The sequence below is a fragment of the Trachymyrmex cornetzi genome, unplaced genomic scaffold (genome assembly GCF_001594075.2).
Source record: "Trachymyrmex cornetzi isolate Tcor2-1 unplaced genomic scaffold, Tcor1.1 scaffold21, whole genome shotgun sequence".
In the NCBI taxonomy this organism is placed as follows: domain Eukaryota; kingdom Metazoa; phylum Arthropoda; class Insecta; order Hymenoptera; family Formicidae; genus Trachymyrmex; species Trachymyrmex cornetzi.
The window spans coordinates 1,192,966-1,220,947 of NW_017296741.1; the positions used below are offsets into that span (position 1 = coordinate 1,192,966).

The following is a 27,982-nucleotide window of genomic DNA, read 5'->3' on the forward strand; positions in this document are numbered from 1 at the left end:
TCATAAAGTTAATATGAACAATCTCTTTTCCTACTAACATAAAAGTATCTAAAAGTCGACTCAATCTTTCAAAGTTCTTTAGATTAGTGTTATTTGAATTAATTGATATCGTGTAGTTTATATACAAAACGTCTCAAAATAAAAAAAAAGTATGAAGATGGTATTATTCTTCGTGAAATTTGTCGAATGAATATCACGAAAACCATTAATGACTCGAAATTATTGCTAACAAAGATCATTTACTTAGTTTCATAAGAATTAATGTAACATGCTCCCATTTATTTTCGAATCTCTCTTTTCGCAAAAAACTTAACAGACATTACTAAACTTCTTCTCTCTAGAACATTCCTCGACCCTCTATGACCTAAATTTTCATTTTTAAATTAATATTTACAATTATAATTCTCTAAATTAATATATCTTCAAATATATATTTAAATGTCTAAATTGATAATATCTTGGGAATCAATTAGCTGGACACGGTGGTTTCCTTTAAATCATAAAGGATCGAGCTACGTCGCTGCGAGTCTAGTGTACGAAGGAACGTCGATTCTCACTGGGAATTCACATATGCGTTTTTCTCAATTCTCAACGCGTGTAAGACGGACTACGACTCGCGGAGCAGCTGGATCGATGACTCGCACTGGACCAATTACTGTGTCTACTGCTCTCGGAACTACTCGGCGATGAGGGCGGTGTCGGGGTTGGTCGATGATACGGGATCGGACGTTTCCTCGCACTAAAAGGAAAGTCCGTTAGTATATAACGATATTTTCTTAATAAACAATGCATGTTATTTACAAATGTTAAAAGAACGGTAAATGGTAAACTATTTTTCATTATGTTATCTTATGTATTGATGAAAATTAAGTTAATTATGTATAATAATAACAATAAAAGTTAGGGATAATGACGACAATATAGTTGTAAGCGATTGTAATATATTATAAAATTCTTATTACTCGTTAGCAGAAATTTAAGACTAATAATCTAAATTTAACAGTTAATAATTAGATAATTAAAAAATAATTATTAGTAATAGATAATTTTTATTCTTTAATTCGTTAATAATTAATTAATGTATATCTCGATAACAAAAGTTCGACTGTTATGTGGATAAAATGGAACAAATAGCACATGCGACGTGATAAAAATAAATTAATTAAGCAAGCTACAGATAAATGAGAACGTGCAAAATAAAAATGTGATAACTTACCTGTGTATGAAACGTTTCTTTGGAGAACGCAGTGGCGCGAAAAACACTCAGAAACCGCAAAAATATTAACTAAGAAACTTAAAATTAAGAAATTATAAATCGGAAAAAAAATTAATTTACCGGTAAATTTCTTTTATTTAGCGATTGACAATAAAATAAAAAGAATTTTCTACTGCATGTGTGAGACAACAATTTAATTTACAATATTTATAAAGGAAAAACATACACGCATGCTATATCTACATGGTATTTGTGAATCAATTACAAGTGATTTGATTAGAAAAAAAGAAAGAAGAAAATAAAGTTACAATTAGCAAAAAAATAAAGATTATACAAATGAAAAATCTGAAAAATACAAAATAAAAGATTAACGCTAAATTATTTTACGAGCGAAATTGTTGATAATTATGATCGCTAGTAATTACGATAATATTTGGTTATAATTTACATGAAACTTTCCTGCTTCCGTTATTACATTTGTAATTTGAATGATCTCGATCAAGCAATTATATTGTAATTAACCGTCACTATATACTACATACGCCATTTAACACTTTGATTGTCGGATTCATTGATTAGAACATTTTTATTCGCCAGATATAAACGCTATTAAACGACGTGCATCATACAATATTTAGATATTAATTAAGAGAAGTTAATCATATGCTTTTTACTCATTACTACAGAATTAAAATCCATTATTATATCAAGATAATTACGTTCATTGCGCCTAAATATAAATAAAAGATAATACACGATAGCTTTTTAATCAATACGGAGGATATTAATCCCTGGCGATAAAAATATTAATTGCAAGTCTCTAAACTACTTAGAAGGAAAATTCTATTTATATAAGTCTATATATATATATATATATATATATATGTCAGACTTTTTACTGTTATAAGTATATATAAATATGCTGTGCGAAGCCATAACTTTATCTTCTATGCCTGTCCTTTGATCTGTCTCTGTAGGACACAATAAATACAATATTAGCACACCGAAAATCAAAATCTTTAATCGTATTGGCAAATTGTCCGTTTTTCGTCGAAAAAAGTTTAACATTTTTTTCAACAAATTTTGAACAGTTCTTAAAAATTATTTCTTAAACATTTTTAGCGATTATAATATAATGATACAATATATGTATATAATAACAACAAAACTCTAAGAATAAAAGAAATGGGAACTAAAGAAAACGTGTAATTGATAAATAAAAGTCTACGATTACACAGTGATGGACGAAGTCCAGCACGCGCGTACAAAGTGCATGGTAAATATATGTATATATGTATGTATAAACTACGATAACATACAATGCATAGTTTCGCGATACCTACCTCGTGATACGCCGTCTGTCCAGAAAACTAGGTGAACCATGACGTCGAGGTATCGACGGTGAGCGTGATCTACTGGAGGCAGAGCTGCTGGAGGTGGAGCGGGAGGATTGACTGAAGACACTGCTCGATGATCTTGATGAGCTGGAAAAACTTCTAGCTCGACTGTGCCTGGAGCTAATATAAAGAGGGGAGAGACACAAAATATTTTTTACTAATTGTTGATTTCGTATAATTTTATTAGAATTAGTCGCTGAATTACAAGTTCTTACCTAACAGAAGAACGGGAGCTACTCCTAGTATGACTACGTTTATCCTTGTCCCTGGAGATTCTCGACGCCGATCGCGAGCGACTTTTGGATTTCTTCGACAGCGAACGGCTATGTGATCTCTTCTTCGATAGCGATCTGCTTCTAGATTTCTTTGACAGGGAAGAACGGCTGCGCGACCTCCTCTTCGACAACGATCGATTTCTACTTCTGGATCGTGAAGCGGACTTCTTGCACCTCGAGGGCGATCTCGACGCGCTCGAGCGCTTTGACTCCGCCGAGGATCGAGATCTAGATCGGGGTGAGTGCTGTTGTTTCGTTCTCGTCTTGGGCGACGATTTCTTTGCCCTGGAGGCTGATCTAGAAGTCGATCGTTGCTCAGGTGATGCTGATTTCTTGCCTCGCGAACGGGACCTTGACTTCTTGTCTCCGGACGGCGATCTGGAAGACCTCACTTTGTCCACAACGGACGGTGATCTCGTGCATGATCTCGATGCCGATCTAGAGTACGATTTACTTTTCTTTGGCGATCTCGAGTGACGATTCACTCTAGCTAACGACATGTTCAGCAAAGGCGGCGGTGATTCACTCGGCGAACGCAATTTTATTATCGTGTTATCCTCCCTGGATATCATCGTGGTAGGAGATCGAGAAGACGACTCTCTTTTCGAGACATCTTTCTTCGAAGACGCGATCGACGGCGAGTCTTTCTTGCCCGAGGAACTTGGCGATCTCAAAAACTGACTATTTGTTTTAGTCTTCACGCTAGGAGACGTGGAATCGACTTTATCAAAAGATTGCTGAGGCAATGGCGGCGGTGACTCACTCGGCGATCTGATTTTAATCGCTGCCTCTTCTCGGGTGAGAGGTAAAGCCGGCGAAGGTGACCTGCTAGATACTGGTGACTGAATGATCGGAAGAGCCTGTATAACTGGTTCCTTTGATGTGGATCTGTCTCGAATCGGTATGATTGAATTTTGCGCTACGGTTTTCGGTGGTTCATTCGGTAGAGCGATATCTAACACATCTTCCCGCCTCTCAATCTTGATTTTTGTAGGACTGATCACCTTCTTCTCTAGTGTCTCTCGTGCCTTTGCTGCCAAGCCACTCTGCAATCGTTTCAATGTGTTTAATTCTATAATCCTCCTTTCCTCGTCTTCCTCTTGCTGCTGTTTGCTGGGCTCATCGTCGGCCAGATCGGTTTCATCCTCGCTCGATGATCTCAGACTCACTCTGGGTGCAATCGCTATCTGTTGTGTTTTCCTGCTTCTTGATGTCGAGCGCGACTTCGCTTTATCGCTCTTAGTTTTCTTTTTCTGATCTCGTCGCGATTTTCGATCTTCTAGGATGTCCTTGTAACGCTCTGGATTCTTTCTAACCGGTGAATAACTCAAAGTAGAGCGCGATCGGGATCGTCGACGTTGCTGTCGCCTTGCCGAGCGCGATCTTCGGCGAGAATCAGTCTCTCTGCGTCTCGCTGGTGGAGACACGGGTCTCCTACGAGAAGATCCATAGCGATCGTATTTGGAGCGACTCCTACTCCTGGACATGGAATACCTGCTATGTCTCCTAGGCGATCTAGAATATCCTCGTCTCCGTTTGGGAGACGGACTCATACGACGTGACCTCGAGTACCTCCTGGGAGATCTTCCTTCTCTTCCCCCTCTGTCTCTATCTCTGTCTCTATCATTTCTGTCGCCTCTATCGCCTCTGCTTCTGGAAGATGATTTGTGTCGCCTGTTTGATGATGGAGCAGGGCTCCTATTGTGGTTCATCGGCGATTTGTCCCGCTTTTCTGCCGTACTCTTTCTCGGCGAATCTTTCTTTGTTTTACTACTGGTCAACGGCGGTAGTGGCGGAGTCTCGTTCCGAGATATTGTTGTTCGAGACAATGCTTCTCGCTTTGGTGATCGGATCGATCGAGGAGGAAGTGGTTCTCGCGAGGCCGTAGCACTCTCGGAAACTTCATTCCTTGATGCCTTGTCCACGGTGTTTTTCTCATATTTCACCGATTTTTTCGGTCTTTCCACAGAACTGGAAGAGAAAGATCAATCCACATCGAATCAGAGATTAAATAAGAGAACAAGTGAATATAATAACTAAAGTAAATAAATGAATTACTAAAAATTGAATTACGAAAAATTATCAAAAATTGTCGAGCTTCTGTCAAATATTCGTAAAATAACAATCGTACGTATAGAAATTGAAAAAAAAGAAAAACAATTAACGTACCTATCCGTGGAGCTTTCAGATGACTGACGTTTCCGTTTAGTCGATGTCTTCTTCTTCTAAAAGGAAATCCAATATGAATTAATATTGTTTATTAATTCTAATTAGTGAACATCAAGATCATGCATTCATCAAGAGTACAATGAAAAAATGCAACAAAAAAGGAACAACGTGTTTATTTAAAAAAATTTTTCCGGAGTCTGCTTTCGAATCTTCTAATCAATAGTTATAGTAAATAATGATAAAAAATAAGAATACAAAATTGCTTATTCGTTGATATATACTTCTGCGCATCTGGAAAAAAACTACAGCTCGAAGAAAGAAACTCGAAATAATAATAAATCAGTTTTAAAAACAAGTCCAGGTTTCTAGAGTAGAGATTGGGCAAAGAATTATAATTCTTTCCCACAAAAATTGTAATTGTAATGAAATCAGTTTAGAAGTTTTGGACTATTCAGGACTTTGATATAATAAAACAAACATTTATATAATTGTTATAAATTAAATCTATATGTAAAGAGATATCGTTGGCTACGTTTACACCGTGTGCTTAGTCCGCGACCTATACGATAGGTGTCTTTGTTTAACCTACGGGATAAACAAGGACATCTATTGTATAGGCCGCGGCCTAAATGCACGGTGTAAACGTAGCCATTATTATGTTAAGGTAATCATCAATTTTTTAAAATTACTTTTAGACTTAAGCTTATTATACAATAAAATAACAATTATATTCATAAGAATGTAATTTAAAAAGAGTAACAACTTCGAGTCGCTTTTCCAGGATATATATTAAATTGGACAATTTTCATGAATAAGACTGGATTGTTCCACCATTCAGTAAATTTTAGCTCACTATCTTACTTTCTTCCTCTTTTATGCTCTTACCCTTTTATTCTTTTGTTTAGCCAAATTCTAATAGATAAATTACCACACAGTTTATCTGAAGATGGAACAACTGGCCTTAAAAGATCCAAAATGTTATTATTCTATTTCTTTAATCTTTCCCTTTTTAATCGTGACAATTCTCTTTCACAAGAATACATTCCAATACCCAAAACAAGCAGTCTCCGAGTTCAATCTTCCGCAATAAATGTGTAATAGTGCTCGACATACAACGAGTGAGAAATAGAGAGGCTTTTATACACAATAGTAAAATTCGTAATATTCAAAAGTACACGAGTACATATGAATTCACAAAATTAGAAATACATTGAGTAGCGGCATATCTGGTACTCACTCAGGGAATGTCTCCTGTCAAATGGCGCTGAATAATTACAAACAATACTGAGATTTATACTTTGAAATAATGAACTGTCAAAAAACTGGAAATCAGATGAAAAATCGTATGTACGCAAAATAACAAGCGAACCGGAGGGGATCAGCAAGGAGAAGGAAACGATCATGCTATCCTTTTCGAGACAGTGGCAAATTCAAGAAATTGGATAACAATAATGATCACCCAGCGTCAATCGAACAAATTGAGAAGAAACAAACCAAAACTAGAGACGTTGTCATGCACCTACTTTCACGTGCCGAAGTATATATAAATATATATGTAAAGATAGAGAACAGAGATAGAAAGAGACGGGAATGTATGTTTAATTTTATTCAAAGCATCGTGCGTACCTCATGCTTGTCCTTTCCCTCGACTTTGAGCTTTTTCTTTTTCTTTTTCTTCTTCTTCTTCGATTCGGCCTCAGATGAGCTACGTAATGTCCATTTATTATTTACTTTAACCGTGTAACTTATGTATAAATATTTTATAATCAATGTCAATTAAATAATCTTATACTAAAATAAATTGTTTAACATCATTTCCCTCTTTTTTATAAAAATAAGTTAAATTAACAAATTTTTGAAACATTGTGCGATAGAAAATGCTTTCATTTTATTTTATAAGAATTATCAGCATAAAGAACTATGATTATTACAATATTTAATAGATAAAATTGATTATCGTCATTACTTGCTATCATCAGAATCCTCACTGGAGTCGCTGTCGGACGACGTGGCCTCGGTCTTTTTATGCTTTCTCTCCTTCTTTTTCTTCTTGGATTTTTCTTTCTTCTTGCCAGACTTGGGAGATTCGGATCTATGAAATCGGAGATTGAATAATCGTTACAAGAGTTTCGAGGCGATAGCATCTTTTTTAGTTTTGTCAAACGATATTTAGTCTTATATAACTCTTGCAGTGGGCGTCTTCCTGTCGACAAGTGCATACCTTTGTGCTGACAATATATAAAGAAAGCTGTAGTATACAACGTATCGGTGTACGTGAAAAACAATTCTCCATTCTATCGATATATCAACGTACAATATACACAAGCTATCCGCTTTAAGAACTTAACTGCCCGCAATAAAGTTTGGAAATATATTCCACTCTGATTAAGAGCAACATTTCAATTTTAATTCTTTCTTTAACACATTGAGAAATAACTCGATTTTAAATAAAAGCCAGCGATCTATGCAAAGTACTTTCAAAATAATTTAGACCAACATTCAAATATCTCGCAGTAAAATAAAATAGAAGTTCACATCAATGTAGTATACTGATATGAACTTTCCTCTTTCATTTCTGAAGTTCGTCCAATTATTTCGAAAGTACTCCATAAATGAATCTTGCATCACAATATTCATTCTGAAGTGTATGCAATAACAAGGGAAAATAAAGTATAATGATGCGTATAAAAGTGAGATTGTTCACAATATCGCGTATAATCTCGTATGATATAGCTAACAAACCGACTACATAATAGCTCACTTTGAAAGATCTGGTTTTGTACTCATTTCCGAAATTCCCGAGGAGTTTCTCCGACCTCAGGTTGCACAACCCATAACCACGAAAAACCACATCTTTCAACGAAGATTTACGGAAGACAAGTATACGAAATATATATATAATACATAATGAGGAGTATTGATATAAATATGGGATTAGCATTACCTTGATAACCATCGATAAGGACGGACTTGTCAGAAAAAAATAGAGAGATGACATTAACAACAAGCTTCATCGATAAACAACAACAGAGAGATAGAAATGTATGATTCTCGTTTTCTGTTTACGTTTATTTTCATTTCTGCGCAATTTTCTCTACTTTTTAACGTTCTCTGCGTTTATTGTGAAAACCTGTGTCTTTATTATTTTATCATCCCCGGTAAATGTTTGCCCGTCATTTATTAAATTGAAGAAAATGACACATCTCTGTATTATAATTATTAACATTTCTAATACTAATATTTTTCCAAATTGAATAACATTCCGACATTTTATTAGTATCTAACATAAATTATTTTCATACTTTTTAAAAGGATTAAAGAGTGTATTTTTAAAAAGTAATTTATATATAATTTCAAATTACAAAATACACGTTTTTTTTAATAGTTTGGCCGAAAAAACGAAACGTAACAAACATTTACCCCACAGGGAGATATCTAATCGCGTGAGAGACAATCTCCCAGAAAAAATCCCATAACGGTAACGATATTCTAATCACGCTTTTTATACGACGCACGACGTTAAACTTTCTTCGCGCGCGAAGAGTTTCTTTCTTTTTATTTTTTTTTTTTCAAATGAATCGCGACGACCACACTTACCTACTGCGCCTACTGGGTAGGCACTCAGTCCTCCTCAGTTCTGTTTGAAACAGAGAAAGGTGTACGGGATATGAGACAGTAGGTGGTGAGTCATGAGTTTACAGTTCTGTAAATCCAGCTAACGCGTAAAAAAAGCAAAAGAGAGAGAAAAAGATAGAGTACGAACGTTTGCAAAACGAACAGTCTCAATTAACCGACATAGGAAGAGAAAGAGAGAAAGAGAGGAGACTTTCTACTCGGATCTTGGTCGAGTTCTTTTTTTCTTTTCTGGGGTGTTCCGGAAGTGTGTGACGGGGCCGGGTGTGCGGTCTTGGAGCCTCGATTCGCATCTTACTCTGAGTCGATACTTAAAACGGAAGCAAGAGAAAGAAAGAGAGAAAGAAAGAGAAAAAGAAAAGTCACGGTGGAATCGAATCCAGCCTCCATGGAGCCGTGCGCGCACCGTTTACATTATGCTGTACCTTTCCCGTTTGTGCTTCTTGGTCTTCTTCTTTTTGCCCGCGCTGCCGGAACGCTTCCGCTTCTTCTTCTCAGCGGTCGTGACGATCGTTTCCGGTACTGGTGGCGGCGTCGGGCTCGGTGTACGCACCAGCTCGTAGACTTTGCTCGCGGCGGCGGCGGCAGCTCGCGCCTCCGCTTCGCGCGCGTGCCGCTCTGGGTCTAGGCTACTGCCTTCCACGAAGAATTCGGAGATGCCGAACGCTTCGCGAAGCTTCGCATTCTTCTCCTGCTGCGCCTCGGCGATCTGATGTGTCTCTCGTACACTGGAAACACAAACTTTGTTAGTTTCCACGAATAGGAAGAATGTTAAATACTACACAATTTCCAGTGGTAAATAAATCATATATACAGCCATTAATTAGTTTTCAGAAACTATTACAGTTATTAATAGTTTTCACGAATGTACAAGCCCACCCTTGAAAAGCAAGCTCCATCCTAATCATTGACAAATTACAATTATTGATGTGTAATTATATGTAATAATGATCGGCAATGACCGGTTTTACATTTACGAAATCCTCACAGAAAGTGCATCCTGTTTTCACAGCTTTCATTTAACTTGCCACTGTGATTAAATATCTTAAGGCTGATGGCTCAACACCAATTATTAAATCGTCAATCATAAACGAATGTCTCTAGCAGTCAGAATAAATAATCAAATTTCATACACCCAATTAGTAGCTTCACATTTTTAAGATATTAAACATATTTTATAAATAAAATTATAGAAACTACAGAATCATATCTGTTAACTCAACACAACAGAATCGTGATCTTAGACGCGGTCTTATGTTTGAGTTGATCGAATTACAAATCATGTCGCATGCACAGGAAGAACGTGAATGCAAATCAATAATTTAATCATATTTAATCAATTCACATATATTTAAATGTCGATGCCTTATTTTCGAAACATTGCCCCACTACATTATCTTTACAATCGAGACAATCTATAAGGCACACTCGATAGTTCACGATAATACAGTCGCGAAGTCCTGGACGAAAAATGATCGAGATAGCGTACCGCGTCGAAATCTTCACCGTCATCCTTTTAAAAACAATGATTACTTCTTCGAAGCCCCGAAGAGCTAGAAAAGTCTAGACTCGGAGGAGCACCCTGTACACAGCCACAAAAAACAGTGTCAATCGGTGTCGTCCTTAACGGGCGTCGCGATGCTAATGATATAACACTCTGTGGGACGACTAGAATGGCAAGCAGGGGCAGAATCGCGCGAGTCTCTCTTCTCTCTCCCACTCTCCTTGTCCCTCTCTCTTTCTCTCTTTACTTTTCCTGCGACGGTGAAAAGCGGTGAACCGGGGTTGAGCCGGGGCGAGAGCCACCCCTGCGCGCCTGCACGCACGGCGCCGGAACCCAGCGGATCAATACAATCCAGCTGTTCTCTTTTCTGGCATCCCCTTTGCGCTGTACAATTGCCATCGGCGACTTACGCCGAGTCGATCGCCACGAACAAATCAAACCCAAAGAGCGAAAATAAACTAAGGAGCCATTCCTTCATCTCAGAAAGATTTCCCGTGATTATCGAAAGGTTTCATATTTTCATAAGATTAAACTTTAAATTATGATTCTGTTAAAATAAACTTCACATAAGATCAGCTCGAGATTTTAGGGTTTTTCGTTATATATCTCCTCTTGTGAAATTCAGTCAAAATTACTTACTCTTACATAATTTACACAGTAACATAGTTTTGGAAAGAAAAAAATGATTTAATAATCGAGGATATTCTATGCATTCTATCTTAATCTTGCTAACTGTACTATTAAAATGTAAACTGTACACCGGGAACTTGAAAAGTAACTTTATATTTATGAGACGATTAAAAACGAGTGACGATTTGGTTATTTAGTCTCTGAAATCGTAATTATTGTTATATAACTGGTAGAAGATTTAAATACCCTTTTTATTTCTACATTTTACATTAACAAGATAAAAAAAGCTCGGGCAAAGACAACTCCAGTGTACAGTCTTAAGATTGAGCTGAAAGCTGACAAAGGGATTCACCTGACGACGGAGCGTATGTTGCTTCGCCGTTCGGCGAGCAGGTGCAGCTGAATGCGCTGGCAACAACAGCAGTGTTGACGCTGCATCTGCAGCAGTTGCTGCTGCTGCTTCCTCTTGCCGTTATTGGCTGCCGCATAGTGCAATTTGCGTTTGCGCGAGCGCTTCAGCACCTTTTGCCGATCTAGCAGGAAATTGCCGCCTCGCCACAGCGTCTCGAAGAAGGCCCGGCCGTCAGCCGGGCCACGTCCACGCGCGGGTTTCGCCGGTGACACAGTCGCCGACATTACCATTCCTCAAAATTCGGACGCAATAACGAATAAGAATTTCTCCTTCGAGATCCTTTCCTTCGAGAAATTTTTCTTGACGCAACTTGTAGCGCAAAACGATCGTTGGTCTCTTCTAATAATCGATTCAGTTTCAAGTCTAAAGATCTTTTCTAGGATTTTATCGTCTTCTGCTCATAGCATTATTTCTGATCGTAGATAAAAATATTAGTAGATATTATCCTCTTTTTTATTTTTAGAAATAAAATTGTTCTCTTTTGTGCTTGATACAGTAGTGTGGAATAATTGATTAATTTCTCATGAAAAACGTATTTCTGATTGTATAGAACAATCGCTGATTGTGCAGTGGTTACGAATAATCTCTAATTTCTCTTCGGCTTCTATCTTCTTCCAGTTTTAATGGTCAATAATTATCTCGAGTGTTACCGCGTGTTTCGTTTTTCAACCGTTTTTTATTCTATCACCTAAAATAAAGGAGATAGCGAAGAATATTGACAAGGTAATGTTAGGTTGCTAATTGAATTCCAGATGCTCCGTCGGTTGGTCCACGTTGCACAAGTAGCTCTACGACGCTTAATCCTTTCACGAAGAAAATAGAAAGGGTGAAGAGGAGGTACAAAGAGAAAATCACGAGCAGAGGTAATAGCTCTCTCCCTTCCCAGTTGCCGTCGTCGCGTCTTTTGTACGCGTTGTCCCGGCTTTTCTAGCTAGAACAATCATACAGCGACGACAACGATGATTACAATAACGAGTTCCGTCTCTCTCTTTCCTTATGCGTCGTTCCACTTTGATATTTTTCAAGCGACTCTCATCATCCCATATCCGAGTGTTCCCGAACGTTTCACAATATTATCAATGTTATTTTTACTTCATATATTCCTTATACTTATATTTTTATTTCTTATTATTACGTTTTATGGTATTATAATCATTTATTATTACGCTCATAACTTCCTATCATTATCAGGAATAAATTATCATTGTCTATAAATCTTATGATATTATTTGATTAGAATTATTGTTACGTTATTTGGGTTATTGGATACCCTTTTTCCTTACTCCATACGATCGTGGAAGAATATATAGTAATACGTAAATCCTCGCATTGAAGACGTTGTTGTATGCATTCTAACAGAGTTGAGGAAGACTTCAGATCAGGCACACTATTATCGCCGTGCTTCTTTTTTCTATCAGACTGAAGCAAGACGTTTTCCTTAACAATGTACCATCGACTTGTCGCAGTCGATGTTTTGGAGACACATGGATTTCGTAGAAAAACTTTTTATATTTCTTCTAAATGGAGACACACGAAGATATATTTCATTTCTTTTGATGAAGTTGTTTTTGATAAAGTGAAAATTGCGAGAAGATGCGTGTGAGAAAGATCGTCACATAAGATCTTTTTTTTATAAAAACGGTTGAGAAATTTGAGCTTCCTTTTTTCTTTTCTAGATAAATGAATTTTTCCTTGTCCTCTCTTTTTTTCCAATTAAGACAGTCGAATTATTTTTATATCATATATATCTCGACATACAGTGTAAAAATTCAGATTTCTGAATTGCAAATATTGATCTTCTTTATTAATAAACCGTTTCATCTGATAAATCTCTTGTTAGAGACTTCTTCTGAGATCATTTCAATTAATGTTTAACATTCAATGCTTAACTAATATAATATGTTTCATTAATATATGATATCTTCTCCACGTATATTTATATTATGAATTAGCCTAATAAAATGTGTACGAGCAATATAATTCTTTGAAGTTTTCTTCTCACTCAGAAGATCACTCCAACATTCGATATTCGTTATTTTCTGTATGTATCTGCGTTACAATTCGTTCCAGTGAAATGGTATCATTCTTCTAAGTAAATCTTACAGATTTCTTTCACTCATCACTGGACCATGTAATAAATATATAATAGATGATATTTTTCGTATTTGTATGCATTCGAAAATTGTGCGATCTTCCTCGCATATTTCTTTCGCTCGGTTATCACATTCAACTACGATATCTTCTATAAGTTTGAACGACGCAAATCGTCGCTTGCTCCCGTGAAACTTTAACGCTAGACTTAAACCCTACTTCGCGATGTATACTCTAACTCGAAACTTAGCACTTAGGAACGACATAGAAGAGCGGGATAGTAACCACGCTATTAGATTAAATTAAGCTAATGGAAGACTTTTGTGATTTGTCCGCGGGTTCGTGCGTCGCGTCGCGTCACATGTTCCTTTTCCGGCGGGGTCACCCGGTGTCACCCCAAATTAATCCAACCCTCGATGCACCATCCGTCGACGACGACACACGACGACGCGTCCACTGGCTGCGTCGTGACGCCGGTCCATCCTCGCACTGAGGCGCCGGAAAAAGCTGGCTGCCGAGAGCGAGATGCTGCGTTCCCTCTTTCTCCTACTTCTCGTCCTCCTCCGCCCGGGTGTACCCCCCTCATCATCTCTTACCCTCTTGGCGCCGGCGCTATGGGGTACGTCGATATCGCGAGTATAATACCCACCCTGTCCTCCACCGATCCTACCGAGATTGCCACGGAATGCGTCCCCGCCCTCTCGAGTTATTTCGTATCTAACATAAAACTATAACTCTGATATTTTTCTCAATCTCAATATTTTGCTAGCAAAAATGAAACAAAATATTGAATTAATCATCGTCAGTAATGATAATAATCGTAATTTGCGTTTACAAAAATTATTGATTGTATATCTTTCCGCAGAATGTTTTCTTCTCCGTTATTACATATAAGATAATAAATCTTGAACATTAAATAATCAAATATATCTTTTCGAAAAAAAGCGATACCGCTCTGATTTAACATACTGATTAATAATGTCAATAATAATAATAATTTTTTATTTTATCTGTGTGTTTCTCGTAATTAATATTTCTAACTTAAGATAAAAATACAAGTCAATGTATTATTAAGATAATACAATGTTGAATTTTTATTCCATTGCATTTCTTGAAAATGTTTTTTATATTTTCGAAAACTTTAGTTTCTTTCTAAATACTAACTTTTTATATGCGTTAAAACAGAAAATATTTAATTTTTAAATATGTTACAATTTCTTTTATATGGTCTTAAAATTAATTCTTTATTATATTTGTCATATTTAATTTATATGAAAAATTGTACACCCAATCAAATTTAAGTTACAGCTATAAAAAATAACTAGAATATCTAAAAGACATCGTAAACCTTCTGAACGTCTCTCGAATAAGGATTTTCAGAAAGCACGTAAATATATTTTCTTGCGATATGATGTTGCATTTGTAAAAGCTTTCCTTCAGCGGAGATAGAATAAAGCTGTGGTAGAGAAATCTCAAGAAGAAGCTCAGACACCTTTAACGTCATATACGTCGTTTCGCATATAGTATCTGCTCGCCGTCAGGATTATCCTGGATTTGGCTGACAGAAATCAATATGAAAAGGAAAGCTTTCCCCTTAGAATTCCGTACACTTCAAAAATAAAGTGCTATCGCGTTTTTTACACCAATCTCTTTTCAGTTAATAAAATTATATAAATTTAAAATTGTATAATTTAATGTAATCTCCATTATCTACGGCTATTGATACATTTTTTAATTAATATCACACACACATATATATATATTATAAATATATATATTTAATTTATAAAAAATAATTAGATATATTTATTTTAACTCTAATTTTTTATTTACTGCGTATTATTCCAATTAATATGATTGAGTTGTATATATGATTACTATAGTCTAATTATCTAATTAATTTATTCTGAATTATTATATTATGGCTCAACTAATTTATTTCGTTACATATCTTTGTAATCATATTTTAATCTAAAGAAAAATTAGGAAAAAAGGCTATAAAGAAAATAAAGGGCGTATAAAAGTCAGTTAATTGACTCATATACCTATATACCCATTATTTTTTAAATATTATTACTTGATATTAAAAGTCCTTCGTTCGTGCTAATTTAAAAGAAGGCTAAGTAAAATGTACTTACTTAACTCGGCCAAATTCATCTTGCGGCGTGGATGACTTAATATCGCCACCTATTAACACTGATCTGTATTGTTCTACCTTGTTCTCTATTTCCTCGTTCGTATATCTGTAATTCACAGCAAAAAAAAAGACAAAATTATATCAATTCTCAATCTGTGAATCTGTTTTTATAATTCTACATTTTTGTATTAACTTTAACAACAAATCTATTATTAAAAAATACATAAAGCAATTCTCAAGGCTAACAGTGCGGTTAGATAAGCGTAGGTTGTGATATCATAAAACTTTTTTACGAGAAGAATGATGTCATCTCTATTCCAATTTGCTTATCTATTATTAAAATTATTTTTGCAAATTGTTTAATAATTATATTATATTATATATTTATTATTTTCCACATATAATTAATGTATATAATTTTATATTCAATCATATTCTATGTTATTTACATTGTATTCATATTATATTATATATTTAGGTCATAAGCATATTGTCGATTTAATTCCTAAGCAGCTTTTTTACTTTCGAACTTAAATGAGATTATAAACTTAATAGGATTTGCTTTGCCCTCCTTTGGCTTCAACATATAGTTCGAAGATAATACATTCATCTAAAATTCTGTTAGGAACAAAGATTCAAACTGTACCGGTAATTATTGATAATTATTTTTTTCATTTGAGATCTTAAAACAATTATAATAATTAAAATAGTTATAATACTGTTATATACTGTTGCAAATTTTAATATTATTAGTAAAATACTTCCAATTATTAAAAAACAAAAATGACAAATTGTATCCTGATGTAATTTATAAATTCAAAAGCTTTTAAAGTTCAAAATATAACAAAAATAGAGTGGATTTATGGATATCTACCCTTGATCTTCTAGAATATCAGCCAACTCCGCACACTTGACCTCAACTTTTCTCTTTCTGACATGGTCTAAGATTTCCTTGTTTGGTTGTTTATTCAATTGATCGGCTTTGGATTCTTCCATCTTGTAAGTGACTTTATCCTTGTTTTTTCGCACGATGGCCCAATTCCTTTGAACGTGCCCATTGGTGCCAGAACCACGTGGAGTTTGAAGTCCAATGCCATTGTACATTTTGTCTCACTTCTGCGAATCAAAAATCAACAGACGCGTTTCAGTTAGGAAATGAAGAAACCAAATATATAGTTATAAAATAGTATCAAACTGCAGAGAAATTGAAATTAAACCGGGAACAGTCGCCTGGGATATACCTCAGTGACGAAAAAATATAATTGTAAAATATTGTTTATATAACTATTACTTAACATATTTTTTTATCTTTCAAACTATTTTTTTATGAACTTTTAAATATGTAACTCCATCAAAAATTTACAATAAAAAAATGTTATATTAATTAAAATCTTTTTTTTTTTAGAAATATTACCATAATAAGCTACTTATTCTGTTTAATATTTGTTTGATTTCTACTTTTTTTCAGAAAATTGTGATTAAATCCATATCTATAATGTTCTCAAATAAATCAGAAAACTATCAATAATCTAGAATTAACAATGTATAATATATTATTAATAATAACGATTTTAATTGAAGTACAAAAACATCCCAAGTGATTGTTTACAAACACATTTGTTTAAAAACAAATCAGGTAATTATTCCTGGATTCAAATCAAAGAAAGTATACAAAAATAAAAACATCTCATACCAAAAGTATTTTTATATTCTGCAACAATTAATCTCTTTGAATGTTTTAAATTTACCTGATTGCTTACATAGGCTGTGTTCGATCATTCACTGAGTACTGAAAATCTGTAGTTCACATATTGCATATATTTATAGATTTTCATTATTTCTTCTTCTTCTCCAAAATTGTTTTCCTACAAAGGCAAGATATCATAGACTCTATTCTGTAAATGTCTACTGATAGTTGTTGGTATCATTATGTCGTTGCTTAGATATTTTATATGGTAAAAAAGTTATACGATGTAACATAATGTAACGCTGACAATTATTGGTACATGTATACAGAATAGGACTCCATATAAGTTAAATTAAACCAAAAGATCCAGTAGCTCCAGCTTTCTCGGAGATAAAAGCTCCACTTTTTTCAAAATTTTTTTAACTTGTTTGTTACATCAAATGATCACTACTGCGATTTTGCTTTTTTTCAGTACTCACAGGGAATAATGGAATGCAGCCATAGTAATTGTTCTGTAAGATTATAACACACATTGTTCAGAAATATCAAACATAAAAAAATTCAAGAAAAATAAACAGAGAAATAAAAATTACACTCCAAGATGTTCTTTGTAGCTGCACTACATTGTATTTTCTGCACTTAAAATGAATATATAATTAGAAATTGCATAGAAAAAAAGAAAGAACAATGCAAACAGTTCAGTTACAAGGAACAAACATTAGTACACAAATCGTTAGGCATAATTATGTCAAACGTTATGTCAATCGTAAATCTTTAAACCACATTTACGTGATCGTTTAGCATATGGATACTATTTACGAGCCACTTTGAAATCGATTGTCCACCAGCAGGTAAATCACTCAGGCTTGTACTGTTGCGAGAAGGAAAGAAAAGAACACAGCGTCCGACCAACTAAGTCACATTCATTTCCACGTCTCGGACGCCGATGTTATCGCAATATCGGGTCACCCGATGACACAGATACGTGCGCTGTATATATATATACATACATATATATGTGCGCGCAAGAATTTAATAATCCAACAGATTCACAGGTACCTAGGTTAGAATAATGCACACAGTAATCAATTATCGATCCGGCTACGCGGCGCTGCGCAAATCTTGTTCGTTCGAACGAAATTTCGATACTCCTGTCACTGCCTGCTCGGAGATTTATTTTACCTGTGCTCGCCAGAGAAGTTGATCACGTTCCCGCGGATCGGCGACTTATCGCCGCCCGAGAACAACGATGCGAAAACGGGACGAGAGATTCAGAGAAGAGAACAGACGATGAACCTTCGCGCACGAAGCGAGCGCCCTTCTGGACCGTTGCGACTTTCGGCCATTTTCGGCTGCTTTCGGTCTTCCTCGGTAATTTCCGTCAATCTTCGGGATTACCATAGATGAGAAGCTATTAAGGTACATTTTATATATCGCTCAATCCTCCTTTTTAAACAATAAAAAATCACACGACAGTCAATTCACCAATGGCTCAGCAGATTCAATAGATGATTGAGCGCTCGCTGCTATTGATGTATTCTTCTGGATCTAAAATCCGATTGGATGATCTAAAAGAATACGCCAGTAACAGCGAGCGCTCATTCAACTGTTGAATCCGCTAGAACGCAGCTATTGGGTGCATTCAGATGCGCAACCGCTCATTGAGCGTTCAAGGAACTCTTTCATCTGATTGGTCTATATTTTAGGATCTAACAGAATATAACAATCAGATGAAAGAACTCACTGGATGCACTCAGCTGGTGATTCAACGTTCTTGAATTACCTTATCACCAAGTCCTTTTGATAGTCATGTTGATAGTCATAAAAATTTGCTCAGGTTGGGTCGACGGTCTTTATAAGTATCACGTGACTACATATTATTGTGATTTGTATATATGTGAGCAGTGAACCAAGAAATGTCAGAAAACCAAATAAGGGAAAACCAAATGAAGAAGAAGAACCAAGAAATGGAAGCCTTCATCGGAAGTATCGCTTGACAGCACTTGACGTCAAACATACCATATAGTAGCGAAGTGAACGGTGAGACAGTCTAGTTATAGAAAGCTATAGTTTAAAGGTTTAAACTTTTCCTCGGCGACGTCGACGTCATGCGCGCAGGCGATCGTCGCGCCATTCGCGACGATGTCCGACGTTCCGTCGCTCCCTCGACGAACGGACGATTGCGTCAATGCCGAGGTGGAGCGTACAACGCGTAACCAGAGTGTGTGTCCCCTCTCCGAAGGGTGTCCTGTATTTTCGGACGTGCCTGTCACTCCTACTACGCTGCACACCTTCCGTGCCTCTGCGTTGCGTTGCTTCTAAAGTCACTGAAGTAATTCGACGCCACAATTGAGGACGGTCCTGCGGACACAATGACGGAATGAGATGTAGAATGTAGATCTTTCGGAGCTGCGTGACAACGTCGTGTCATTTTGTAGCAGACATCCGCGAGACTAGCTACGTATCGATCTCTGATCATAGGCGATGCGTCCTCGTATTGTTAGTAAACCGTGGACTTCAACACGTCGGTAAAGATCACCCGTCGAACGAGAGAGATGGAGATCCTCGGCGACTACGAATACAATCCTAAGGACCTGATTGGCACCGGTGCCTTTGCCGTGGTCTTCAGGGGCAGGCATCGCAAAGTGAGTACCATCTAGTTCTTACCTTATGTTCCTCTTAAAAACAGATTGATTAATTGTCATTAAAAATTACCTAAAATATATACATATATTTATAGATGGATATATATACATCTTAATAAAGAATATGTGTGTGTGTGTGTGTGTGTGTGTGTATGTATGTGTGTGTGTGTGTATTTGTTTGTTCTTAGATATATTAAATACACTTCTTGTGAAGATTCCATTGTTCTAGTAGTCTTGCAAATCTTTCTGAAACTGCTTTGTAAAACTTTATCAAGATAGATAACATAACGTAATACTGTAAGATAAAAGAGTTTTCTTATAAGTGTTGTGTCTACAATACTAGAAATCAGTCCAAGATCTCAGGCAGAGAAATAATGGATTAATCACATTAGTCATCTGACTAAATTGTTTAAATATAGTTTGTTAATTCTTTCCGTATTTAAGATCTTGAAACAATTTCTAGCATCATAAACACATGGCATCTTTATATTAATAGGAATGTGATATCTGTTAGAAGTTTTGAAATTTTTTTATATAGAACTTTGTTTATTATTCTAAAGAAACCTACTTGTGAGATTTCTTTGTAAAATGTCTTCCGTGAGTTAACATATCCATTAAAGTTTTTAGATTTGAAATCTATATTCTACATTTTGAAATTTAATTTGATTAATTTAAATTGATTTCACACACATTTTTTTAAATTAATTCAGATTAATTTATTTTATTATAGGATGATTTAATAATTTTTATTATATTAATACCAAATAACAATAATAATTATGTCTATCTTTATATTTTGCAGAAACCAAATCTAGTAGTAGCTATCAAGAGCATCACAAAGAAGACTTTGGCTAAATCGCAAGACTTACTGAAAAAGGAGATCAAAATCTTAAAAGTACGTCCTATTTGCTCATAACGAATTTTCAAAATTTCATAAACACGGAGAAAAAACAAGAATTATTAGAAAATATATGTTTGTTATAATATTGTATATTTTTACTGTAACAAAATTTTATGTGCTTTATCTTACAGGCATTAACTAAACTACATCATGAAAACGTTGTTGCATTGTACGATTGTAAGGTGAGACCATTATTTTTACAAGAACTGTATATTATGATGAAATTATTAAAATTAATGTCATTTTGATGCAGGAATCTAATCATAATGTCTTCCTGGTTATGGAGTATTGTAATGGTGGAGATTTGGGAGATTATTTAAATGGTGAACAGAGAATTTTAAAAAATTATACAATATTTAAATGAAATGAAAACAATAAAACTTTAATGCGTTATAGAGTGAATAGGGATTTAATGTATGAATAATTCGTATTTTTTATAATAGCAAAAGGTACTCTTTCCGAGGATACCATCCGATTGTTTCTCAAGCAGTTGGTGCGTGCGATGAAAGTACTGCACGCTAAAGGGATCGTCCATAGAGATCTGAAGCCACAAAATATCCTTTTGAATCACAACTGTGGCAAAGCCTGTCCACAGCCACATGAAATAACATTAAAGATAGGTAAGATTTTATTTCTCTATTTTTCTTCTTTCTTAAAATCGATTTCTCTATTAATAAATGATATTGATACATTTCTTTTTGTTTCAGCGGATTTTGGATTTGCTAGGTTTCTGCAGGAAGGCGTGATGGCTGCGACTTTGTGTGGATCACCGATGTACATGGCGCCCGAAGTCATTATGTCTCTTCAATATGACGCTAAGGCAGATCTGTGGTCCGTTGGGACTATATTATACCAGTGTCTTACTGGAAAGGCACCACATCCCGCAAATAATCCTCATGCACTCAAGTCGATCTACGAAAACACTGTGAATCTTGTCCCTAGGTATAGAAATGTCTAATAAGAATTTTTCATCTTTTATGTCGATATATTAGGTGTTAAACTTAATTCCTGCCGTTTTTCGTTTCCAAAATTGATTTGTTTCGAAGAGAAGATGAATGAATACCTCAATCAAAGTAATTTCCCCCATTTTCTACTTTATTACTAATTAATAATACTTTATTAATAATACTTTGATTAAGGTATTTCCCTTCGAAACAAATCAATTTTAGAGACGAAAAACGGCAGGAATTAAGTTTAACACCTAATATATAATTTATATTGGAATTGGATGAAAATATTTCTGAATTATAGATTGAAATGTTTCTTTCATAAGCAGCGGATTCTTTATATGTTTATAGAATTCTTCATTGCGCCACTTGTCACATATTTATATTTAATCATACTAACTTTTCCTAATTTTTTAATCTGGCCTATTTCGAAATTCTTATTTTTTAAATTTTACGTTAAGAAGAAAAAAATTATAGCAAAAAATAATATAGAAGAAAGAGTATCATGTCTATTCTTTTAGTATACCACCTGGAACATCAACTGAATTGACGAATCTCTTGATGGGCTTACTGAGGCGCGAAGCGACTGACCGTATGGATTTCGATCAATTCTTTGGTCACCCGTTCCTCACGGGTGTTCAAGAGAGTCCAAGTCCAAGCCCCGTGCCTACCGAACTACCGGCGTCACCAGGGACAATGGCAATTCCGATTGAGGAAGGAACGCCGATTGTCAATAGACTGGAACCCGAGACGACAGAGACTCCTTGCTCTAGTCCCGATGATGATTTCGTCCTTGTACCGAGTGACATCAGTAGCGATACTGACAATAATCCGCCAGTCAAGTAAGTATACATACATTAGATGATAATCTGAAAATAAAAATGAATACAAAAGAAAGTTAGTAAAAGTTATGCAAAACAATCGGGAAACATTTAATATCGGATTTGAAATATCATCTAAAACTGATTTCGTGATCTTCATATATTTTCATATCTTTATTTTTACTTCGTTATTTAGATATAAAATGTTTTATTAGAATGGTTATCTTACATTCAATATTTCTTAGGTATACCAAACAAGTGAGTAGAGAAGCTGTTAGTCCACCTCGGCCGTGCTTATCGAAATTGGGCGAGTACGTAACATTTTATTACTTCTTAGATATATCAATTTTAATCAAATTGCAAATTTTTTAGATATAAGATTAATTTATTATTTTGGCATTATTATCGCATTTTTTATTACTTTTCTATGTATTTTATTACTTCTTTATTACTTTCTAGATAATATTTTTATTATCTATTAGATATACTAGACAGACGAGTAGGGAAGCCATCAGTCCACCTAGACCATGCTATCTACCGATTTCTGAGCCGATTCCCGTTCCATGTCAACGAAACACAGTGGCTCAGCAACCACCACAATCTCCCTCGACGAATGCTGCCCGTTCTGGCAGCAGTGTCGTGCCTCGTTCCCAACCGATCAGCATGAAACGCAGCGTGGATTCTCACAGAAATCATCCACCAAGCATTGGTTCCCTCAGTCCGCCTAGTGTGCAGTTTGTCATCGGCACTCCGCCCGGTAGAAGGTATGGATATGTCCTCGAACGAATTCAGATTCAAAGATTTGTTCCTCTTTTTTCTTTGTAGATTTTTAAATAATCTAAATTATAGAATTCTATTATCTTTCTTGAATTAGAGTAAAATAATAATAAAATAATTAGAAGAGAAAAAGAGAAATAATTTTTATTAATAAAAAGTAATCATATATATGTATATATTTTTATAGAACTTAATTTGTTTTGCTAACTTTAATTCTTATTAATGTAGATTAATTTTAATCTTAGTTTAATTAATTTTTTAATTTTTTTAGTACTAAGGATTAGGAAAAAATAAAGACAAGTTAAAAGAAAAAGGGCTATGAGCCAGAAATTTTACGTATAAACAAATTGGTAGATAAGTAAAAAAAAATGTCTTAATAAATTATGAACTTTTAATAACATGCCGGCTAAGAACAAACGTTTCGATCACGATTGGATCATTATTGATGCTTACAAAATATGTCTAAACGGTAATAAAAAACATAACATAAAGTCGATCGAAAATAAAAAATATACTTCGCATTGTATAACTATATAATTGTTGGTATCAATAAATTAAGATGGATCTTCGTCTTGTTAGTTAAAATGAACAGTAACATACATAAAATACATACATTAGAATTTGTCAGAAAAGTAAAAACTTATAATATGGTCGATCGATGGCAAATGAAAATATACGAGTACTTCGCAATGTCTTTTTAGTAAAATTGTACAGCAAAAGAACGTCGGTGTATGATTATACATTGGTGTCCAGAACGGAATATAACACATTACAGCTATAAATATAGTAATGTAAAATTATAAGAATGACAGAAATAATATAATCTGATAAGACAATACAATACTGATATAAGTGAAAGCCAAAAATGTATAATGTATATCTATCTATTAAATTAAACTAATGAAATACTAGTTAAAATTAAATAAGAAAAATATCTTTCATAATTGTATGGTTGAGAGTTCAGTCCAAAAAAATTAGTAAAATAAGTGAATAGATAATGCGATGAGAGAAAGATCGATGTCTCTTATCTTCAACAAAATAAATTTAAAATGATTTTCAGAGAAGGAAAGTAAAGTTGATGTTAGAAAATAGTGGGAAGTGAGATTAAAGAGGAGGGGATAGGTAGAAGGAACATAAGAGGGGGATGTATAGAGGAAAGAAAGATAATTATGAGGCAGAAAGGGATTGTATGATTTGTGAGTAGGATTCTGGCAATGATTCAGTATCATTTTGTTTGTTTAAACCTTGTCTCTATCTTTTAATCATTTCAGATACCAATCTTTATATAAGAAGACTCACTATCTAAAATCTTCATATCATTCCATCTGAAATTATCCATCTGAGATTGAAATTAACGCGAAAAAATAAAGACTAAATTAAACTGAGATTACAATTAATTCTATCTTTGGCAGAAATAGAAGCATTCCATTTAATTACATTTTGTACGTTGTTAATGGAATAAATCAATCGCATGGAACAATTAACAGTCTGTTAATCTGGAATTGTACATTTATTAGAATTTTTGTTTTTTTTTTTTTTATTAAAATTATATTGAATTTTTGTAAACCCTTTCACTATTTTTTTTTTATTAAAGATTTAGACATTCGGAAATAATAAAACGTAAACTAAACTAAAAGATTAAAGCTAATATATCAACAATTAGATTGAGCGAGACTCCACCACCACCCAATACATGGCAAGTCAGCCCTGTAGCGAGACACTCACACACGCCGAGTGGAACCTCACCGTTACGACGTTCCACGGGTAATAACAGCGCATCCTCGCCGTTGCTCACAGGTCCGCTAGCAGTACTCGGCTCACCTACTTCGCGAGCTTTTCAAGACAACAACAATACTCTTAGACATTCGCCTGTTATACCCTTCGGCACAAGGGCCGTCACTCTTCCGGAAATATCTGGTAATGCTTTGGCCATTATCAAAAAATCTAACGTCGGAGCTGTGCAGAATATCCATATCATAGTAAAAAGTCACTAACTTATAATCTGATAATTCCAATGTCGTCTTAATGGATATTTTGTTCGAAAGTTATATTAGATAGGTATGAAAAAAGAAAAGTATTTTTTCTACAAATCGTTTACGTACTTTCCCTATAAATCATAGGTATATTTATTGATTTTTAATTATCTATCTCATCTGTAGAAGCCGGTAGTTTCCAAAGTCTGTTTCCGGATATACCTCCGACGACAATCGAAGATCGTCCGTTAACGTTCATTGCGCCGGAGCTACCGGAGGAGACACTTATGGAGCGTGAGCACAATGAGATCCTAGCCAAATTGAATTTCGTCGTGGCGTTGTGCGAATGCGTATGCGAAGTCGCCAGATCCAGGGCTGGTCCGCTCGGAAACATCGAACAACCAGCACCTCTCGGCAGCATCGAACAGGCTGGCAATGCGGCCACTAGAAAACGTGCCGAGCAGGTCATCCTTCTGGTACGAGCTCTTCAGTGGCTTAGCTCCGGTCTGAATTTGGCCACTCAGGAACTCAAAGCAGGAAGGCTGCAACCAACAGCCACTGTGAAGGATGGTAAAGTTCTTATTATTGTATTTTTAACATTAGATATTGATAATGGATCACATATATTTAAAAATGCTAAATGCTAAGTTTGAACATTTCAAATTTTAAATTAAAATATTTACCCTGAATTTTAAAACAGATTCTAAAAATTTTAGAATATATAAAATTAAAAAATCCTACAAATTTAAAAATTTTGTTTTAAAATAAATCCATACATATACTATATAAATTAATGCGATGTAAGATTTTATTTGTTTCTTTCAAATTATGAAGTGCATTCTATATTTTATTGTTTGTAATTTGAAAGACACATAGTGTTCCTATATATTATCATTAAAAATAAATTTCTTTAAAAATGCTAAAAGCATGCAACAGCCACATCACTTTATATAATTTATTTATTAAACTTACATATATTATTACATATATTATTTGTTAATTAAACTTAAGTTGATATATAAGTTTATGTAAACTGAAATTAAATTAAATTGTTCTTTTTTATATTGCAGTTGTTAGTACTATGAACGAAAAATTCAAATCGTGTTTGACGGAATGCAAGCAGCTGAATAGCGTGGGGCTTCTTCGTCAAACGGGAGCCACGGCGGACAAGATACTGTACAATCATGCGATACACATGGTATAAAAAAATAACTACATTTTTTAAATTACGCTTATCGCGCCTTTGATTTCTTTATCCTGAGGCTGAATATACGTCTATGTTATATTTTTGACGATTAAAAGCAATTTTGATTGATATAATATTTGAAGTATTTGATAGGATTATTTATACTTTCACAGTGTCAATCAGCGGCATTGGACGAGCTATTCGGAAAAGGTGGTGAATGTTTCCAGCGATATCACACGGCGCAAATATTATTACATTCGTTAGCGCAACATGTCAGCCATAGTCAGGATCGAGCTCTACTTATCAAATGTTCGTATTGTTTTCGCTCTGATGGATCTTCGTTGAATCGTAAACAAATCTGTTCATTTTTTTTAATAACTGAAAAATTTAGAAAAAATATCTTCGATAGTAAAAATATTATCTCGATTATTTCTGATGACTCGTGTAGCTTCTTTTGCAACCTATATATATTTAAAATTTTAATTTAATATAAAAATAAAATAAAAGTATAGAATTCGCTTGTGTTATGCAAAGTAAACCGCAAAAATATAAAACATTAAAACACCTTTGCACATCAACTTAATATTTATTTACCAATTTAACTTATCAATTACAGTTTTATACATTGTGTAAGATAAAGTCACTAGATTTATAAAGTACCGCAATCCATAAGACCAATGTATAAGGATTTGGAGCTAAAATGGCGTCGAAAAGTGTAAATAGTACTCATTTTCATAACGTATCTACACATTAGGCGTCGTCTACAATACACGGAGTAAGAAGTAAGAGTAAGAAATTGACCAATCACAGTCGATTATTCTTCTCACATTCGACTGTGATTGGTCAATTTCTTACTCTTTCTTCTTACTCCGTGTATTGTAGACGACGCCTTAAGTGTAATGTATTTAATCTGTTGTGTAAACACATTCATACTCATATGCATGTTTTGAATGAACCGCATGTTGGAGTCAAAATGGCAGAATGAAGGCGGTACTTTATAAATCTAGTGACTTTAGTGTAAGATGTATCTGTTAAGTCTCTTTTTCGCTCATTTATAATAAGAAATAAAATTAGATTATTTTGCCAATATAATCTTTGTTCGATTCTATCTTATTTTATCGTTCACAGTGATCACAGTTTATCATTTTCAGATAAAGAGGCAGTGGAGAAGCGACTGTACGTGCTACAACAACAAGGCTACATTTACGCAACCGAACCCACGTAGCGCTTGTGAAACATGGCAGCTGAATACGGCGGCAATAGTCGCCTAGAAGAGATTCCGCTCGAGCAGCCGCCCGTATCATCGTACTCGATATCGCTCTTCTGTAATATATTCTGCCCTATTCTGTACAAAAGGCGAGATTGATGCCAAGATAACAGCTTTAAAGGCGGGAGTTCTCCAAATTCACGGCTGATATTACTTTACCGAGGCTAATTAATTCAAAAGAAGACTCCGTAGCTCCATACGGAATAGGGTAGACAGCGAAGAAAATGAAAGTCTCCTGTCCACACCATCTGTTTCCCATCCATCCTTTCCCAGGTTACTTTATATGATTTATTAAAGCTTATATATAATACATT

The 27,982-nt window shown here is 34.8% G+C and overlaps 2 protein-coding genes across 9 annotated transcripts; one reads left to right on the top strand and one right to left on the bottom strand.

The window, feature by feature from the left end:
• Positions 1–150: 150 nt before the first annotated feature.
• On the bottom strand, positions 151–18,519 carry Srrm234 (Serine-arginine repetitive matrix 2/3/4). 8 transcript variants are annotated; one of them, XM_018505643.1, is made up of 11 exons: positions 18,334–18,519; positions 17,971–18,210; positions 16,339–16,580; positions 15,466–15,570; positions 9,116–9,418; positions 7,024–7,149; positions 6,684–6,762; positions 5,058–5,113; positions 2,829–4,859; positions 2,560–2,733; positions 152–739 (listed from the first exon to the last, which is right to left on the bottom strand). In XM_018505643.1, exons 3-11 carry the CDS (start codon positions 16,566–16,568, stop codon positions 589–591), a joined length of 3,255 nt encoding a protein of 1,084 aa, XP_018361145.1. In that variant the 5' UTR covers positions 16,569–16,580; positions 17,971–18,210; positions 18,334–18,519; the 3' UTR covers positions 152–588. The 8 variants fall into 8 exon arrangements, with proteins under 8 accessions (XP_018361147.1, XP_018361145.1, XP_018361144.1 ...); XM_018505642.1 differs by having other exon boundaries at positions 17,941–18,210; XM_018505641.1 differs by lacking the exon at positions 17,971–18,210 and having other exon boundaries at positions 16,339–16,577.
• A 479-nt stretch (positions 18,520–18,998) lies between these two features.
• On the top strand, positions 18,999–27,642 carry Atg1 (serine/threonine-protein kinase unc-51-like protein Atg1). The gene is made up of 14 exons (XM_018505579.1): positions 18,999–19,796; positions 20,599–20,691; positions 20,829–20,879; positions 20,951–21,020; positions 21,141–21,317; positions 21,405–21,639; positions 22,166–22,486; positions 22,711–22,776; positions 22,948–23,229; positions 24,906–25,159; positions 25,402–25,785; positions 26,286–26,413; positions 26,575–26,710; positions 27,553–27,642. Exons 1-14 carry the CDS (start codon positions 19,707–19,709, stop codon positions 27,624–27,626), a joined length of 2,361 nt encoding a protein of 786 aa, XP_018361081.1. The 5' UTR covers positions 18,999–19,706; the 3' UTR covers positions 27,627–27,642.
• Positions 27,643–27,982: the final 340 nt, after the last annotated feature.